This window comes from Arvicanthis niloticus, chromosome 2, assembly GCF_011762505.2.
Source record: "Arvicanthis niloticus isolate mArvNil1 chromosome 2, mArvNil1.pat.X, whole genome shotgun sequence".
Lineage (NCBI taxonomy): Eukaryota > Metazoa > Chordata > Mammalia > Rodentia > Muridae > Arvicanthis > Arvicanthis niloticus.
Window position 1 is genome coordinate 15,398,279 of NC_047659.1, and position 17,992 is coordinate 15,416,270.

Here is a 17,992-nt window from a genome sequence, read left to right on the forward strand (position 1 = left end):
GAGCTATTAGGGGTACTCCTGGCAAAAAGTGAGTGAGTTCCAGCAACATGGGTGCAAACTGAGAAGCAGGAGGGAATCACTGAAAGGTCTGGTATTGAAAATGTTTCCTTTACGGTTGTTCTAACACTGTCATGAAAAGTCATTTCCACCCAAAATGCTGCATTAGGCATAATTCCATTCTCTCTCTCTCTGTCTCTCTGTCCTCTGTCTCTGTCTCTCTCTCTGTCTCTCTGTCTCTCTCTCTCTCTCTCTCTCTCTCTCTCTCTCTCTCTCTCTCCCTCTTCCTCTTTCTCTCTCTCCTCTCTCTCTCTTTTTCTCTTTCTCTCAACACACACCAAATCCATTACTGGAAACATTCATGCACAAAGAAACACTCATGTGTGTACATCTATCATACACATAAGTAATTGTATACACACACACACACACACACACACACACACACACACACACACATACATATATATATATATATATATATATCCACAAACATATATAGATAGGCATATGTTTCCACAGCTGCCTGAGGCACAGTCCCTACACATGCACTTCAATAACCCTTAAAGAAGCACCCAGCCATGGTACTGCTGGCAGGGGGATTGGTTCCAAAAGCTGCCTGTGAAATTCCTGGACTCTCTGGTCACTTAGCTTGTATTCCACAGGTCAGCCTGTCTCTATTATTATTATTATTATTATTATTATTATTATTATTATTATTAATTGTTGTTGTTGTTTTTACAAGACAGGAACTAAGGAACAGCACCATTGCTGTGCATAGTGTTCCTGAAAGCATTCTGAGTTGGGGCCAGCACCAATCACCTTGATCCTCATCAACTCGAGCTCATAAGAGGAGGGGCAACTAGTCCCAGAGAAAAGCAGCCTCCTGCTCCATGAATACAGGTCTGAGGAATGTGGACTTTGCCTTCAAATAGAAACTAAGGTGCTCCAAGCCCAAAGTGTGGTCAGTCACTCCCTCTGTAGGTCCTCCCCGACGAGCTCTGTCTGACTCCTACAACTGCTCCATCTTGTGATATGAAGAAGGCACAGGGTACACTTGGGGGACAAGAAAACAAGTTTCATATTGTGGTATTCAGATTGTGGCAAATCCCATGCAATGGTTTGAGGTTGTCCATTGTTTACGAAGCTATGATTTTTTTTTTCATCATGGTAGCTACAGAGTGGTGTCATTAGAGGCAAAAAGGCAGTTGGATGAAAATATGCCCTTCTATGGAGACATATCTCTGATCTACTGTGGGCTACGAAAATGCAGTATATGCAAGAAGAGGCAAAGCTGTGGGGCTTTAGGCTGTGCAAGAGGGAGTGAGTGTGTGATCAAAGAAGGCATTGGTTTTGATTTTGTGTACACAAACAGGCCCATAGTAGAGGACTTGCAAAGAACAGGTAGCCAATGAAATATGAATGTACATCATATTTCACAGAAGCTGTGCGTGATCCTATGTGCCACTGTGAACAGAACTGTGTAAGTGGTTGCCACTATCTAAAATTTAAATTCTAAATGCTACTATTTGGCTATATGTGACCAATGTGTGCACAATTGTATGGGATTTTGGCTCTTATATCTACGCTCATCTGCTAATTTGGATGTAAGTGCACACTCTGGGTCTGTATTTCATGCCTGTTTATTTGTAGAAGCCAAACAGAATCTATGCACACCTGCATGCTTGCACATGTGCACATGTGGGCTTGCAATCACATATGAATATTTCTGCATACAGCTTCATATATCTGTATGTTGACAAAGACCAACTTAAACTCCAGCGAGATTCCAAAGCTATTTCCCAAGCAAGGCATCCTACACAGACAATTTTCTTTCTCTTCCCTTCTTAAAAGGTAGGACATGATTGGGAATTCAAGAAAAGCTCTGGAGGGAGACAAAGCCAGAGGATTCTTACTAACTAATGGAAGAAGATGAGGAAAACAGTAAAATAGTGTGCTGACTTGACACAAGCTAAAGTCATCTGGGAAGACGGAACATCAGTTGAGAAAATACCTCCATTACATTAGCCTGTGGGACATTTCCTTAATTAATAATTGATGTGGAAGGACCCGGCCCACTGTGGGTGGTGTCAATCCCTGGGCAGGTAAACCTGGATGGTAGAAGAAAACAGATTGAGCAAATCATGTAGAGGAAGCAGCCTTCCCCCATGGCCTCTGCTTCAGTTCCTGCCTCCTGGTTCCTGGCTTGAGTTCCTGTCCTGACCTCCCTTCAGGGTAGACTGCAGCTGTAAGCTGACATAAACTCCTTCCTCACCAAACTGCTTTGGGTCATGATGTTTATCTCAGCAACAGAAACCTGACTAGGACAGGTAGGGAGGTCCTTCATTGGGTTTTCTTTTACTTTTTTCCCCTTTAGAGAATAACAAGGAAAAAGCTAGAAGTCATTAACTCCTTTGCAAAGTAGTCTCAGCTTCACCTTCCACAGCCTACGACTTGGCTCCTCTCCTTTCAGACCTCTTGTCACAGAACTGCCCAGAACTTCAAGAATGAGATTTAGACATGGAAAAAAGGATCACTGAAAGAAGTTGCCTTTGTCCTTCACATTAAGTCTGCGGGGCCAGTGGTATAACTTGGTGGCAAATCATCTGCCTGGGAGGCAGAGAACCCTGAGTTCAATCTCCAGCACCACCACGGGAAAACAATGAGTTAAGCCTTTCAGATAATTTTTAAGTTAGCATACAAAGCACCGGGGCTTCATAATGGCTTTGTATGTCTTGATTCCTACATTTAACTCTTGACTTTACTATTTACTAGCCCACTGACCTTGGGAAAATTGCTTAACAAAGACAGTTGAGACAGTATCACTCAGAAATTGTTGTGAGAATTGTTTAATATAATTCATATAAAGTTCTCACGCACTGACCAGACACAGTCTCAATACATTTGCACATGCGCACTAATGCTCCTAATGAGTCATTGGACTGGATTTCAGCTAAATATTGTGGTGCTCTTGTGTAGGGAGCTACAAGTCTGATATCAGACATCTCTCCCTCCTCTTTCTTGGCCTGTTTCTCCCACTGACCCTTAACTGACCAGAATCTAACACGTATACAGTTATGCATGTTTTATTCATCAAATAACATTTTATTTTTGCTCACCATCTAAACTGTGTGAGGTCAATGTTTTCTTGCTCTTGTTTCTAAGAACGAATTCTCTGGTATTATTCATACACCACATTCAAGCCTCTGAAGTCCCAGTCTGCTGTGCTGGGTATCAGACAGCTGAGGAACCATTTATCTCCGTTCCTCTGCTGCCATCATGTGGGTATGGCTAGTTATAATCACTTCCGTGTGACTTGGCAAGATTTGGATTTTTTTTTTCTTTAAAATTTTTATGGATGTATGCAATTAACATATCCAAACCCAAAGCCCCTCCTCCAACTTCCTCCAGGACTCTTTTCAACTTCACGTCTTCCCTTTCTTCTTTTTTTAAGAACTTTACACATGTGTACTGCATCTATTTCACTTCCACCTCTTTTACCTCTCTCCTGTTATGGTAGTCCTCTTCTTCAACATCATCATCATCACCATCCCTAACCCCACTCCAAAGTTCATGACATCTTCTTTAGTTATTATTATTATTATTATTATTATTATTCGTGTATGTATGTATGTACACATGCATATACAACACAAGCGTTGCTTGTATGTACATATATCAAGAGCTGACCACTTATGGTTAAACAACCTATGCAGGATCTTGTCCTTGGAGAAAACTGATTCTCTGTCTCTCCACAACCATTGACCAACTGTAAGCTCTCCATCCAGGGGACCTTGTGGAATTTCCCCCATCCATGTTGGTATGTCAACTGGTGTTGCCATTATACAGCACTTGGTCACAATACTGTTGAGATTGATTTCACAGGTACTGTTTCCCTGTCATGTCTAGAGGGCATTAGCTAGCATCAATGTCCTGATACCCTGGCTCTGACGTTCTTCCTACCACTTCTTCTGCAATTTTCCCTGACCCTTAAATATAGGGTTTGTATTATGTATGTTGGAACTGGGCACTCAATGGTCATATTTTCTCTGCATTTTGACCAATTGTGAATCTCTGTAATGGTCTCTATCTGCTGAAAAACAGCTTCTTTGATTAACGGCTAGAGAGATATTTATCTGTGGCTATAAGGATAATTACTTAAAATACCATTAGAAATTATTATATTAGTTTAGGAAAATGGCCATAGTAGTTTTGCTCTAGGGTTTATGACCTCTCTGACCATGAGTAGCTGTCTAGGTTTGTAGTGAATTCTACCCCAATGAGCTAGTGTTAAGTCTACCAGACAGCTGTTGGTTAGCATTGAGATAAAAATGCCATCACTGAACTGGATGCCACACTAGGGCATCCAGCCTTCACAGGACCAAGGATCTCCTCTCCTACCAGTGCCTGACAAGGCCATCCTCCCCTACATATACAGCTGGAGCCATGGGTCCCTCCAAGCATATTCCCAGGCTGGTGGTTTAGACCCTGGGAGCTCTGGTTGGTTGGTATTATCGCTCTTCCAATGTGGTCGCAAACCCCTTCAGTCCCTTCAGTCTTCTTTCTACCTCCTCCATTGGGGACCCCATGATCAGTTCAATGGTTATCGGCCAGCATCTGCCTCTGGCAGAGCCTCTCAGGAGACAGGTATATCAGGCTCCTGTCAGGATGCACATCCTGGCATCCACAATCATGACTGTGTATGGTGCCTGCACATGGGCTGGATCCACTGGTAAGGCAGTCTCCAGACGGCCCCTCCTCCAGTCTCTGCTACACACTTTGTCTTCTTACTTGCTCCCATGCATATTTTGTTACTCCTTCTAAGAAGGACCAAAGCAGCCACACTTCGGTCTTCCTTCTTCTTGAGATTCATGTGGTCTGTGAATTTTATCTTAGGTATTTGAGCTTTTGGGCTAATATCCACTTATCAGTGAGTGCATACCATGTGTGTTTTTTTTGTGATTGGGTTACTTCTTTCAGGATATTTTCTAGTTCCATCCATTTGCCTAAGAATTTCATGAATTCATTGATTTGAACAGCTGAGTAGTACTCCATTATGTAAATGTACCACATTTCTTTTATCCATTCCTCTGTTGAAGGAAATCTGGGTTCTTTCCAGCTTCTGGCTATTATAAATAAGACTGCTATGAACATAGTGGAGCATGTGTCCTTGTCATATGTTGGAGCATCTTCTGGTATATGCCCAGGAGTGGTATAGCTGGGAAACTGTGCAGGTCTTGGACTACAGAGCTGCAGTCTAATCTCCCTCTGATGACCTCTGATGATCCTCTTACTAGATGTTGAGAAAGCATTTGACAAAATTCCACACCCCTTCATGGTAAAAGTCTTAGAAAGATCAGGAATTCAAGGCCCATACCTAAACATAGTAAAAGCAATATATAGCAAAACAGTAGCCAACATCAAACTAAATGGAGAGAAACTTGAAGCAATTCCACTAAAATCAGAGACTAGACAAGGCTACCCACTTTTTCCCTACCTATTCAATATAGTACTCAAAATCTTAGCCAGAGCAATTAGACAACAAAAGGAGGTCAAAGGGATACAAATAGCAAAGGAGAAGTCAAAATTTCACTATTTGCAGATGATATGATAGTATACTTAAGGGACCCCAAAACTTCCACTAGAGAACTCCTAAACCTGATAAACAACTTCAGCAAAGTAGCTGGATATAAAATTAACTCAAACAAATCAGTAAGTTTTCTTTACTCGAAGAACAAACAGGCTGAGAAAGAAATTAGGGGAATGACACCCTTCATAATAGTCACAAATAATATAAAAATAACTTGGTATGACTCTAACCAAGCAAGTGAAAGATCTATATGACAAGAACTTCAGGTCTCTGAAGAAAGAAATTGAAGAAGATCCTGGAAGATGGAAAGATTTCCCATGCTCATGGATTGGCAGGACAAACTACTTTCTTATTGAATGAGGTTCAACTCCACAGAAATTTAAACCAGGTACTGTAATCTAAGTCAAAACTCCATGATGTCACAGGCCCTACTACTGTTGCTCTGCTAAATAACCATGCTGCCAGACTGCCTATTTGTTTATACCCATAGATTCCTGCTTTCAGCCTTCATCAGAGAAGCTCCTGGCTACAATAAACAATGTTTGGTGCAGACTTGTAACTAGTCAAAATGCTGAGAATAAGTCTGTTGAATGTTTACCCTAAACAGTACATCCATATCAAACCCCTCAAAGGCTTAGAAAACATTGCAGAAAAAAACATAGGAGCTAGAAGATGGGAAGGAGTATTGTAAACTGTTATCTTCTAGACACTATTGGACATGAAAGCACAGTCGTTGACTATCTGAACAAGACTCAGCCCATTACTATCCCATCATAGATAAAGGAGGGTGGATAAGGTCCTATCCATCTCTCTAGATATATAAACAATTAATGTTTATCAGGTAAGGGAGATTAGCCACTAAGTTGCCTTAGTCACATAAATAACCCCCATCCAATGCCCATGTAAGAAATTATAAGCAGTGGAGAGCATACAAACACACATACAAAGAGAAGAGAGGAGAGAGAGAGATAGAGAGAGAGAGAGAGAGAGAGAGAGAGAGAGAGAGAGAGAGAGAGAGAGAAACATGAAAGAAGGGGATTCATTGCAAAGGGGTTCAGTGGGAGGGTGAAGGGAATAAGAGAAGGGGAGAATATGGTCAAAATATTCTTTTCAAATAACACACACACAAATATATATATATATATATATATATATATATATATATTTACGATAGAATAATTATATCATAGATAGAAGAGAGGCTCATGAGGCCTCATCCCTTCCTAAGGAGCTATTGGCAGTTAATAGTTGCTGAGAAAAAGGAGAGATATTTTCTTTGGTAGTATAACTGCTGGTAAGTTGCCCAGAGCCAGTCAATATAATCTCTTACTCATGTTCATGTAAGCAACCGTAACTAAACTCAGTGGACCATCAACACACAAAAAAAGACCTCAAAGTGAAATAAGAACTATTTGGGAAAAGGAAGACCAGCAGGAGTGGAAGTCGAGAGAGCAGTATGGTAAACATAATCAAAATGTATTATATCTGTGTATAAAATTATCAAAATTATTTTGTGAAGAAAAAAAATTTGGGGCAGTGGGCTGTGAGAGGCAGCCAGGTACCTGGTCAAGTACGCCTTGAATCCAGGAGACCCTCCAGAGACGGTAGGAGTTCGGCTTAGCTCCTGGGCCCTGGCTCCTTTCACATAGCTACAGCCCCTCCCAGAGAGGTTTGTGGCCATTGGTCACATAGCACAGGTAGAGGGCATGACTACAGGCCACAGAGCTTCAAGACATCTCCATATTCATGAGATACCTAAAGGTCAGAGGGCATAGCCAATTAAACATTCCTTCCCAGACCCTCCTCCTTGCAAAAGGTATTTAACCTCGGGCCCACCCTCAGAACACAGAGTATAGCTTCATCCATTTTCCACCATGACAATAAACATTTTAAGACCATGAACTACCTCCCTTCTTTGGGACCCACCGTGGGGAACTGTGCAGTTCTTTGACTACAGAGTTGTAGTGTAAGCTCCCTCTGATGACCTCTACATTCCAGCTACTGAGGCCACCAAGTCAAGCGAGTGAGCTTAGTCAGCCATGACCCAGGCAAGTGAGTCGCTGTGCCACCTCCTGGCCCGAGGACCCCCAACCCAAGAGCTCCAGCCCCCTCGGGGCCCCAGACTGTGTTCCCTCCACCCACAGAGTGGAGCCCTGTAGCTCCCCACAGCCCAACCTCTGCCCGGCTGGAGTGAACACAGTCAGTGGTAGGACTTACAATACAACCCAACAGGACCCATGCCCACACTCACACTACATCCCAACAAAAAAATATTTTAAAATGTTTTTGCCAATTTTTTCAGTGACTCTTCTAGACATCTTTACTATGAGTGATCCAAAACACAGTGCAAATCACGAAGATGTTAAATGCTTTAGCAAAATGCAGGGAATTTAAATATCTAATATAGAGGGGCTGAGTCAACATGGTATGGTTTATTTAAATGGTGAACTATAAAGCAACTGATTTATTATTCAGAACTTTTATAATATACCAAAGTATTTTAGTATGTACTATTACATAAAGTAGAACACAGAGTTCAGTAACTATCAATGTTATTAAGAATGGGGGCGGGGAGGGATGGAAAGAAATAAACTAGACTATTAACATCAGTTGTCTCTGGTCCTAATGATTTTCTTCACTTCTACAAAGAGCTCCTCAGTCAGAAAATGACAGACTGTTTTTGATTAAATCCAACAGATACTTTCAAGACTCATTTACAGTTAATTTCTGAGCAACCAAAATACTCAAGTGTGCATACTGAAGCACTTCCAGATTACATTTCTTTTCCACTGATACTAGAACATATAAAGAATAATCCAAAGGAAAAAAAACTTGAATGACAATCAATTTTATAAATACATACATACACATAAAGCTAGAAAGAGATCTGTAAAAATGATGACAGTAATTATCAGTAGTAAAATTGTATGGCTTTTAAATATCTTTTTAGCTTAATTTTTATTATACGTTCTATGATAAAAGGTTTATGATAAAGAAAAAGTTTGCCATATTTCTAAAAATCAACCACCAAGCAGATTACAATAGATCTAATCAATGGAATATCAACAGCTATTAAAATGTTACAGAAGAGTATTTAATAACATGAAAAACTTCTGACGTTAGTAGCTGACCATACTATCAGACAGTATGCTCAGAATGATCCCAATGTCATTTAAAGACAAACCAAAACCTATGAATACATAAAAAAAAAATTATATATGAACTATCCCAAAATATACAGTATTTAGGTGGCAGAATTATATTTTTAAACCACTTTTGCATCTGTATTTTGGCCAATTTTCCTCTACTAACTATGTTTTTTTTTTTCAAATAGGTTAAAAAAAAAAGCTTTTAAAAAAGTTGAGGTTAAACAAGTTACCTTATTAAATAACAGGACTAGATGCTGATGGGCAGGAATACAGAAAGGTCCTTCTCCTGCTGAGGTTTTCAAGCTCTACACAACCAATGTCAATCAATAGGATGCTTGCCTCCCAATATCATGGCAGCAGTCAGCAAAAACCATCCTTTCCTGTTCATACTTCATTATGCTGGACTAGACCACTGACTCCCCCAGCAGAGGCCACTGTTAAAACTACAGCACCAGACACCATCTGGAACCTTTAGTTTTGACAGTGCTGGGAATCAGATATCTTGGGGCCATGTCCATGCTAGGTTAAGAGTTCACCACTGAGTTACATTTCCAACGTTGTATGGACCCTGGTGGAGAAGGATATAGAGAAAAAACGTACAGCTATGAGTCTGATTGCAAGTAAACATGATTTGCAATCAAGTGTTTATGGAAATGCCTGTTCCCATTGCACAGAACACATTCACTAGGGAATTCTACTCTCAGACCTAGTAGAATTCTGAGGTCAACAGAAGACAATTTTCAAAACATTGCCTTCAAGGGTGCCATGTCAATATTGACTGGAAACAGTATCAGAGATGTCACGATCGAGAAGTAAACAGCTCAAGGACCTAGCTTCCTGTTTATATAATTTGAAGTCACTTTACTGCTAGCAGCAAAGTGAGTCAGCATTCTGATTTAATCTAAGAATTTCTTGACTTTCCACAGACTAAATGAGACTACAAAGAACAGCTGTAAAGCCAGAAGATACAGGAAGGACAGAAATAAATACAGACATATGTCCTCCAGCCCAAACAATGAGATAGCTACGGAACTAGATTATCAGTTCAATCTATTTCCAGATCGCTATCTTCACTGTGACAGGTGGCAGAGTTTCGCACAGATGTCAGCACCAAGACTTCCTTTTCTGGGAGCAATCCAAATTCCTGTAGGAAAGCTTCAAGGTCTACAGCAAAGAAATCTTCTCCCAGCTGGTCAGTGACTCGAACAAAATTGCCAATCAATTCACCCGCCTTGTAGATGAGCAGAGCAGGAAGGGCATTCCGGGTGAAACGACTACTGGCCCCAATAACTGAGCTCCTTACTCGGCAGAATTTGACGGCAGGGTACTCTGTGGCAAGGCAGATCATGCAGCCATTCATGGCTTCAGTCCCTGGGACGCCATCTTCATAAATATGAACCATGATAAGAGTGCTTTTCTGTTCTTTATCAATCATATCTAAAAACCCTTCTCCACTGGGGATCTCAAAAACTTGCTTGAATTGGGGCCCTTTATGAAACTGCTGCCGCATCTCCTCCATCCTCTGCTTCCGATACTGCTGCAGAAACTCTTCGTCATCCAAGTTCTTGTCCATTGTACCAAACTCCTTTAGAGTCATCTGCAGGAAAACAAAGAAAGACACAAAACACATTAGATCAACGTGGATATGCATCCTGTACTTAGAACACATGAGGCTTCACACTAGTGTCTTATATGTCATCTCTCTCTCAAAATTTTTATGGATGGAGGTGTATTTTATGTGCAACAGGTGTATGCTGGTGCCTGTGGAGGCCAGAAGAGGGCACTGGATCCCCAGGAACTGACATTACAAAGGTTGTAAATCACCACATGGGTGCTGGGAACCAACCCTGGGTCATCTATAAAAACAAGTACTTGTAATAGCTGAATCTTTTTTCCAGATACTCTTTGAAATTTTTTAAATTACTTTTACATTCAGGGAGTAGGGGGAGGGGAGCATGCTCACACCATGGTGCGTCTGTGAAGAAAGAAGACAACTTGCAGGAGTTAGTTCTCTCCTACCATGTGGTAATTACAACTACATGCCCTTGCCATTATGACTGAATTCACCTATCACTGAATTCTTGAGTTAATCTCATTGGAAGAACTTTAATAACCCGATTTTGTAAATGTAGGTATTAACCCAAAGATTTTACATTTTTTGCACAAATTCACATAAGTACAAAGTACAAGACTAGGATTTTTTTAAAGACCTATTTTTATTTTTTAATTATGTGTATAAATGTGTCTTTGTGAGGAGGTATACATGTGCCTACATAGTTCAGAAAAGAGTGTCAGATTCCTAGGAACAGTTGGAAGTCACCTTGTGGGTTCTGAGAACCACACTGGGGTCTCTAAGAGCAGTGCCTAGTCTTATCCACTGAGACATCTCTCTAGCCCCTTAAACTAGATATTAAAAACTCAAGTTGTTAACTACAATACCATTTTGCTTCTCATTCCAAAAAGGCAGCACCACATAGCACCACTTTTCTGATGAACATTCACTCTGTCAGTTTTGGCTAAGTATTAGTCACTCTTATCCTTTTTTTAAAAAAAAAAAAAAAAAAAAAAGACAACACAATTAAGGAACTTCCAAAGGAACACACCTCATTGCTGCTTTGTACATACGTCCACGTAACACAAACTCTAAACTGCTTTAAGATTTATTCATTTTATATGTGTTTTGCTGCAGATATTTATGTGCACCAAATGAGTGCTTGGTGCCTTTGGAGGTCAGATCTGGATCTCCTGGAACTGGAGTCACAGACGGTGCTGGGAATCAAACCCAGGTCCTATGTAAGAACACGTGCTCTTAACCACTGAGCCAGTTCTCCAGCCCCAATGGTTTTTTTTCAATTTTGAAACAAAATTTTTCTAGGTAGAACAGGCTGGCCTGGTCCTCACAATATACACCAGGCTGGCTTCAAACAAACAATCCTTAGCCTGTCTTAGCCTCCCATGTAGTGAATTAAAGGTATGTACTACCAGGCCCAGCTTTTTTACTGCCAGTCAGCTGACTGTAATTGTCTTACTTGTGTAGCAGCAGCTATGGGTATCTCATAACCTGCTTTGGTCTCTAGGCAATGTTAACAATACTTTATAATGACTAGGCACAGTAGCTCAGACCTTTAATCCCAGCACTCAAGAGGCAGAGGCAGACAGATCTATATGATCTATAGCCTGGTCTACATGGAGAGCTGTAGGCCAACACAGTGAGACTCTCTGTCTCAAAAGAAAAAAAAAATTAATGATAATTTATAAATATTTCCTCATGTTTCAAAACATTTTTACAAATTGATATACAAACATCATACTAGCCTTTCCCCAGCTTCATTTCTGCCAGACAGGCAGTTTCCAGTTCTGGCCTACTATAAGTGACTTAAGAGGAGAGGGACAGAATCTCTTGTATCTGACCTGTGGCTGCATGCCTGCTGCTTCATTCTGGTGTCTCTGCTCAACGGCTGTGAGCAGCAGGGACACTGTGCTACAGCCAGCTTCCCTGACAGACATCTTTCTCCTGGCCTGGTGCAGCAAAACATCTCTGATTAACCATGTATAGACCAGAGGTGGTAAGCAGGACCATACTAAACTGCACACTGGGTCAACAGTGTCATAACCAGCACCCTTTTGAATTCTCTCTACCAGTCTTCTTCTCATCGCTCTAACTTGAGACTCCCCACTTCGCTAATGTGACTGGGTCTTTTAGCTGATACAGCCTTTGGTTTTACGACCTGAAATCATTCCCCAGTCAAAGTGATCAACTTGGCTTAATGCTTTATCTGCACCTCCTGTTGGCTGATATTTTTAAATGTCAATTTGCTATTACTGTGTGCGCATGCTCTACCTGCACATGGAGGTCAGAGGACAACTGTGGAGCTAGTTCTCTCCGCCACCTGTACATGGGTTCTGGGGACTGAAATCAAGTCGTCAGGCTTGCCTAACAAGCTCCTTTCTCCACTGGGCCCTCTTTCTGGCCCAGTGCCTCATATTTTCAGCTTTAAGCCACAGCTAACTGATCTTAGGCACTCCAGGACACTTCTTTCAAGGTCAGAAGGAACAAGAGAGATCTTTAATGCTGGCAAGGTAAGGAGGCATCAGGGACCTGGGCTCAAGTATCTCTCAGAATGTCTATTCTATTTACTGTCTCCACTAAACAATCATGAATACAAGTAAGAAACTAATATATACTCCACACTTTCAAAAGGCTAGTCTCTAAAATAATTATTTGAGCTGCAGAACCCTGGGAAGATAAAGGTAATAACCTCATTTAGCAAATGAAAACAGAGACTCAGCAAGAAATTTTGCTGTTAAAGATGTATATAGCTGAGCTAAGAACAAACCCAGACTGCACTCCAACTTATGACAGGCCTTCCAGCTTTGCCCTGGACTTCAATGCATCTCAGAAGCCAAATCTAATTTCCTCCCTTTCTGGATCACCATGCCCATTTCCAGCAGTCAGAAAGCCATGAAGAAGCCATTACCTTCCCACTGATTTTCTCCTGGAGGTCCTTCTGTTTCTGTTGCTCCTCCTCTTCATCCAAATGGGACCTGCAGCTCATAGACAGCTTTTTGATCAGCCGCTCCATCTCCCGGCACTGCTCCTCCCTCTGCTCTGTCTCCAACTGCTTAAAGCGGCGCCAGTCATTGATCACACCTTTTGGACCTGAGTAGGACAAACATAACTGAGAACACGCAAGGGTCTTTGGACCAGCTGACATCTGTAAACAGGAATTCACATCAGCATGGAGCTTGCTGTATCTATGACACAGTTAGCAGCAGCCTCAGTATACCCTTACATGGGGCACAATGAGGTCTATTGCAGTGTAGTTTGCAGGAATTAAATGGCCAACCTAATGCTCAACATTGCACAAATTATGATTTAGCTACTCAAAGGCAAATAAGAAACATGTAGAAGAAACAAGAGAATTCGAGACAAGAGAATTCCTGGTGGTCCATGCCTGCAACATCAGCATTCCATACAGAAAGATCACACATTCATGGTCAGCCTGAGCTATAGTAAGATCCTTCCTCCAAAAACCAAGGACTGGGAATACAGTTCAGCTGCAAGAGTACTAACCAAGCATTCACAAAGCCCCAGATTTGATCCCGGCACCAAAAGGCAAGAGAGGGCAAGAACAGACAGTTCTACATATCCTGACATAAAAGATACCTCCAAAACAATGATAGGCTAGGCATAGTGGGGCATGACAGGAATCCCTACTGAGGAAACTTGAGGATGGAGGATCGTTTGAGATTGGGAGCTCAAGGCCAGTTTGAACAACATAATGAGACACTATCTCTAAAAAGAAAACAAAAATGCCTATTTCTTATCCAACAAGATGGCGAAAATTTTGAAAATTGTTAGCACAACAGGAGAAAAACCATAAGGAAAAATATTGTGTTGCTGACTGAACTATAGGCGCAACCTCAACTTAAGCCATCTGACAATGTTAGGATGTTCGAGTGGGTTGGGCTGTGGGTCAGTGGTAGAGCACTTGTATAGCATGAACAAAGCCCTCCACCAATCCCCAGAAGTAGAAAGTTACAAACTAAAAGCAATACACAATAGTATAATAGCCACTGAGATAATTCATCACATGGGACCCTACAGTCCAAGCCTAGAGACAGGAGGTAAATAAGTTCCTGGAATTTAACTGTAAAGGTGAGAGAACCAACTCCACAAAGTCCTCTTATCTCCATACTGGTATCTTGGAATTGTAACCGTGCATATACAGACAATAATAATAGAGACTTTAATTTTAAAAACTAAGAGTGTAAAAATGCCATTTCCAGGAATTAATCCTAACAGTATACTCATATACATGAGTTATGGGTGGTCAAACACAGTCCAGTCTGTTCCCTTCCATGCTGATATGCATAAAGACTTGCAATGCACAGAGAAAGGACAGATGCAAGCACAATGAGGGACTACACTGTTATCTCTGGAAGGAAAGTGGGACTGGAGGTGGAGAAAGGAGAGCAGAACTTCTAACTGAGACACACTTGCAAGGCCACCTTTTGAGTCCATTTCCAGAGCTCAGAGCCTTCCAGTACCTGTATTGATTGAAATGCCTTCGCCCGCCAGCTCAGCCTCTGCAGGCATGGAACTACTGGCTGGGGCTCTCCTGCCTCTGTCTTTGTCTTCATGGTCACTGTCCTCATCCTCGCTGGTGCTGTAGTAGTACTGTAATTTCTCCCCCAGCAATTTATCATCCAGGGTTGTCATGGTGCCTGCAAGAGAACAATGTATCAAGTTTTTTCTTTTCTGGCTTGAGCAAGGAAGACATAAATCTGAACCATACAAGGTACACTTGGACTGACTTCCCACAACTTTATAGGAATCTAAAGTTGTTTTCCTAAGCAGAATCTCAACAAACCCCAACCCTGGGATCTATGCCATAGTTTACCAGGCTTTTCTTAGAGCAGGCAAAAACCAAGGCTTAGATAAAGCATGTTTCTTTGCCGAGCTCCACAACAACGAGCTGTTAACAGACCCACAGATGTAAGATTTCAGGAGCCTGAGAGTGTATCACTGTCTACTTGTATGGACTGGGTAACAGGAATCTACTGCCCGTGGTTTTTATTCATATACACTTTTAGTTTCAAGACTGCAAATTGGGGGAAAGTCCTCAGGGAAACTTCAAAAGGGACTACCAAGGGTAGGTATACTGTTGAAACTAAGTCATTCACTCCTTGCCTAAGAGCCTAGACACATGGTCTCAAGCTGGACCAATTCTAACCAGCTAAAGCAAGTCTCCACGACAAAATTAAATAAGAGCCAGATGTTTAAAGAACACCTAGGACCCAGGTATTTTGGGGAAAGGTACAGTTCAGTGCTTTAGAAGTCTGTTTAAGGATCCAGCAAGAGTGACTAGTCAAAAACAAACAAACAAAAAAACAAATGCCCTTCCTCTAAGCATATCAGATACCAATACTGCGCTGCCTTCAGAAGAAACTTAACACATGGCATTTACACTACTACAATTTACTTCTCTCCCACACAGCAGAATCCTGACAGTCAGGACAGAGCACTGTGCAGGCTGAACGTCAATCAAGAGGAAAGTACCAGCACCAAGGAAAGGAAGAAAACTTTTAAAAACTCCTTGTCAGGGATGTGCCCAAGAGCCACAACTGTCTGAGAGATATCAGTGCTGTGCAATGGGTGAAAACAGGGCCAAAAGGAGTGTACTAAGGAGGCTGGGGTGAGGAGGTGGGGACACTGGCAGACAGAAGTGGCACGCATAGCAGAGCAGAAGGTAAACCTCAAGTGGGGATAGTAAACTTGAAGAGGTGGAGAATCATGAAGAGGGTGGGGCTAAGGAGAGACACAGAGAAGGAGCAGCAGTGAGATGGACAGGCTTGCAAGGGACAGTGAAAGGCTTGCAAGAGAGGCTGGGCAGAAGAGTGTTAAAAGAAAGTAGGACAGTGAGGAGGGCAGAGCTGCGCAGGTGGAACTGAGAAAGGCGGGGCTAAGCTTCCTGGAGGGCGGAGCTTATGGGACAAAGGGGCAGGGACAGGAGGCTAAGTAAAGCAGAGCTGTAAGGACAGGGTGGAGAAGGCGGAGCCATAAGGAAGGCGGGGCTTCAGGAGGGGCGGGCTGAAGAGGTGCAGCCCAGAGAATGGAGCTGAGGAAGGGCGGGCTGAGGAGGCGGAGCAGCGTGGAAGACCGGGCTGGGGAGGGCAAAGCGAGGAGTGGGGTATGGATGAGAGACGCTCGGAGTCTCAACAGGAATTTGAGAAGCATCGGAGAAACTGGAATCCAGGAGCCCGGAGGCAAGGTAGTTCGCCCAAGGCGCGCAAGCTCCTGCCCCACCCAAGTTTAGGCCCGCCGCTTCCTCCCGCAGATGCATGTGCAGTTAGTTACCTCGCCTTGCTCAGTCTGGTCCTTCTGGACTAGCAGCTCCAGTCACCAACAAAGAACGCTCGCTTAGAGAAAGAGAAGTGGCCGAAAGCCTTGAGCGACAGAGAAAAGCTGCAGTGGAGTCTGCGGACCAATCATGCGGCCTTCCGGCGTCACGGCGGACGCACGCTGCCCAATCACAAGAAGCTTATCTCGGCGTCTGAAAAGCTACGGGTCTTAGCTTAGGACAAATATCTCGATGTGTAGTTCTAGTTTAAATTAAGAAAACTTTATTAACTTCCTTTCCAAGTTTCGAGGAAAGTTACAAATGCATATTAAGGCGAAAAAATAGCTCAAAAACATTAATTTCTTCAAGAATAAGAAACACAAAGAACAGACGTTGTATGACAACCTGAATTGGAATATTGGACAGGAAATGGACATGGACAACTGAAGAAATTTGAGTAACTCGTATCAACGAATGTTAGTCAAATAGTTGACTCAATAGTTTACTACAGTTATATATGATGATAACTTTTGAAAAATTTAGATAAAGAGGTCAAGGAAACTACCCTATTTTTGAAAACTTGTTAAACCTCAGATGATTTCAAACTGCTTAGCTGGGGTGATTAGTACACAATTGTGAAATTGCTCTTAGAACCGTGTGCAAATTAAAACATATAAAATATGATCGAGTTATATACAATTCAATGTTTAAAATAGGACTCAATTTGAAGAAGGAGGTTCTCGATTCATGTTTCTAGGACCAACTATATGTTACTGCAAATTTGTCTACGTGCACGTTTTCATCGGAAGCTATTTGTTCAGACTATCAGAGACAACATTCTCTAGTCCTCCCACTCCCAACACACCTTTAAAACAATTCATTTTAAAAGCTCCTATGGAAGATTTTATATTTTGCGTACAGAATAAATACCCTACCTTATTTAGCTGTATGTGCATAGTAATGTTATGTGTGTGTGATCTGCTTTAAGTGGCACAGCCAGCATTCAGAAAGAGTGCGCCTGCAAACGGGATCCCTATAAATATTTTTTTAGTGAATATCTGAAGGCCTGTGAAATAGCTCAGCCAGCAAAGGTGCCTTGGAACCTGAGTTCAATCCCTGGGACATGCATGGCAGAAGACAAGAAGCGACTAAAAAGATGTCCTCTGAATTATAGGGTCATCCCCAACCCCAATGTAAATAAGTAAATGTAAAATATGGTTTACATATATATTTAGTAAATGTTTTGGCTTTGATTTTACTTTTATTCAGTCCTTCCTAATAAGGCAATCTTCTTCGCCCACAGCAGTCCTTCAAAGTTCACTGCAGTGCTGCCAACCCTCCATTTCCCTGGGCAATTTCTTCTCTCACTTTCAAAGAAACAATTCATATATTTTATCTCAAATTTCAGTACC

At 41.8% G+C, this 17,992-nt stretch overlaps 1 protein-coding gene across 1 annotated transcript; it reads right to left on the minus strand.

Moving 5' to 3' along the window:
- Positions 1-8,000: 8,000 nt before the first annotated feature.
- On the minus strand, positions 8,001-16,750 carry Pdcl (phosducin like). The gene is made up of 4 exons (XM_034496177.2): positions 16,598-16,750; positions 14,788-14,964; positions 13,215-13,396; positions 8,001-10,333 (listed from the first exon to the last, which is right to left on the minus strand). The coding sequence occupies exons 2-4, from the start codon at positions 14,957-14,959 to the stop codon at positions 9,782-9,784; spliced, it is 906 nt and encodes a 301-aa protein (XP_034352068.1). The 5' UTR covers positions 14,960-14,964; positions 16,598-16,750; the 3' UTR covers positions 8,001-9,781.
- Positions 16,751-17,992: the final 1,242 nt, after the last annotated feature.

Excerpts from the sequence above, each read along its gene's own strand:
- Pdcl (XM_034496177.2), bottom strand. The coding sequence starts at position 14,959 with ATGACAACCCTGGATGATAAATTGCTGGGGGAGAAATTACAGTACTAC. Across the intron at positions 13,397-14,787 it reads AGGCATTTCAATCAATACAG|GTCCAAAAGGTGTGATCAAT; the intron begins GTACTGGAAGGC and ends TGTCCTACTCAG. Across the intron at positions 10,334-13,214 it reads AGGAGAAAATCAGTGGGAAG|ATGACTCTAAAGGAGTTTGG; the intron begins GTAATGGCTTCT and ends GTTTTCCTGCAG.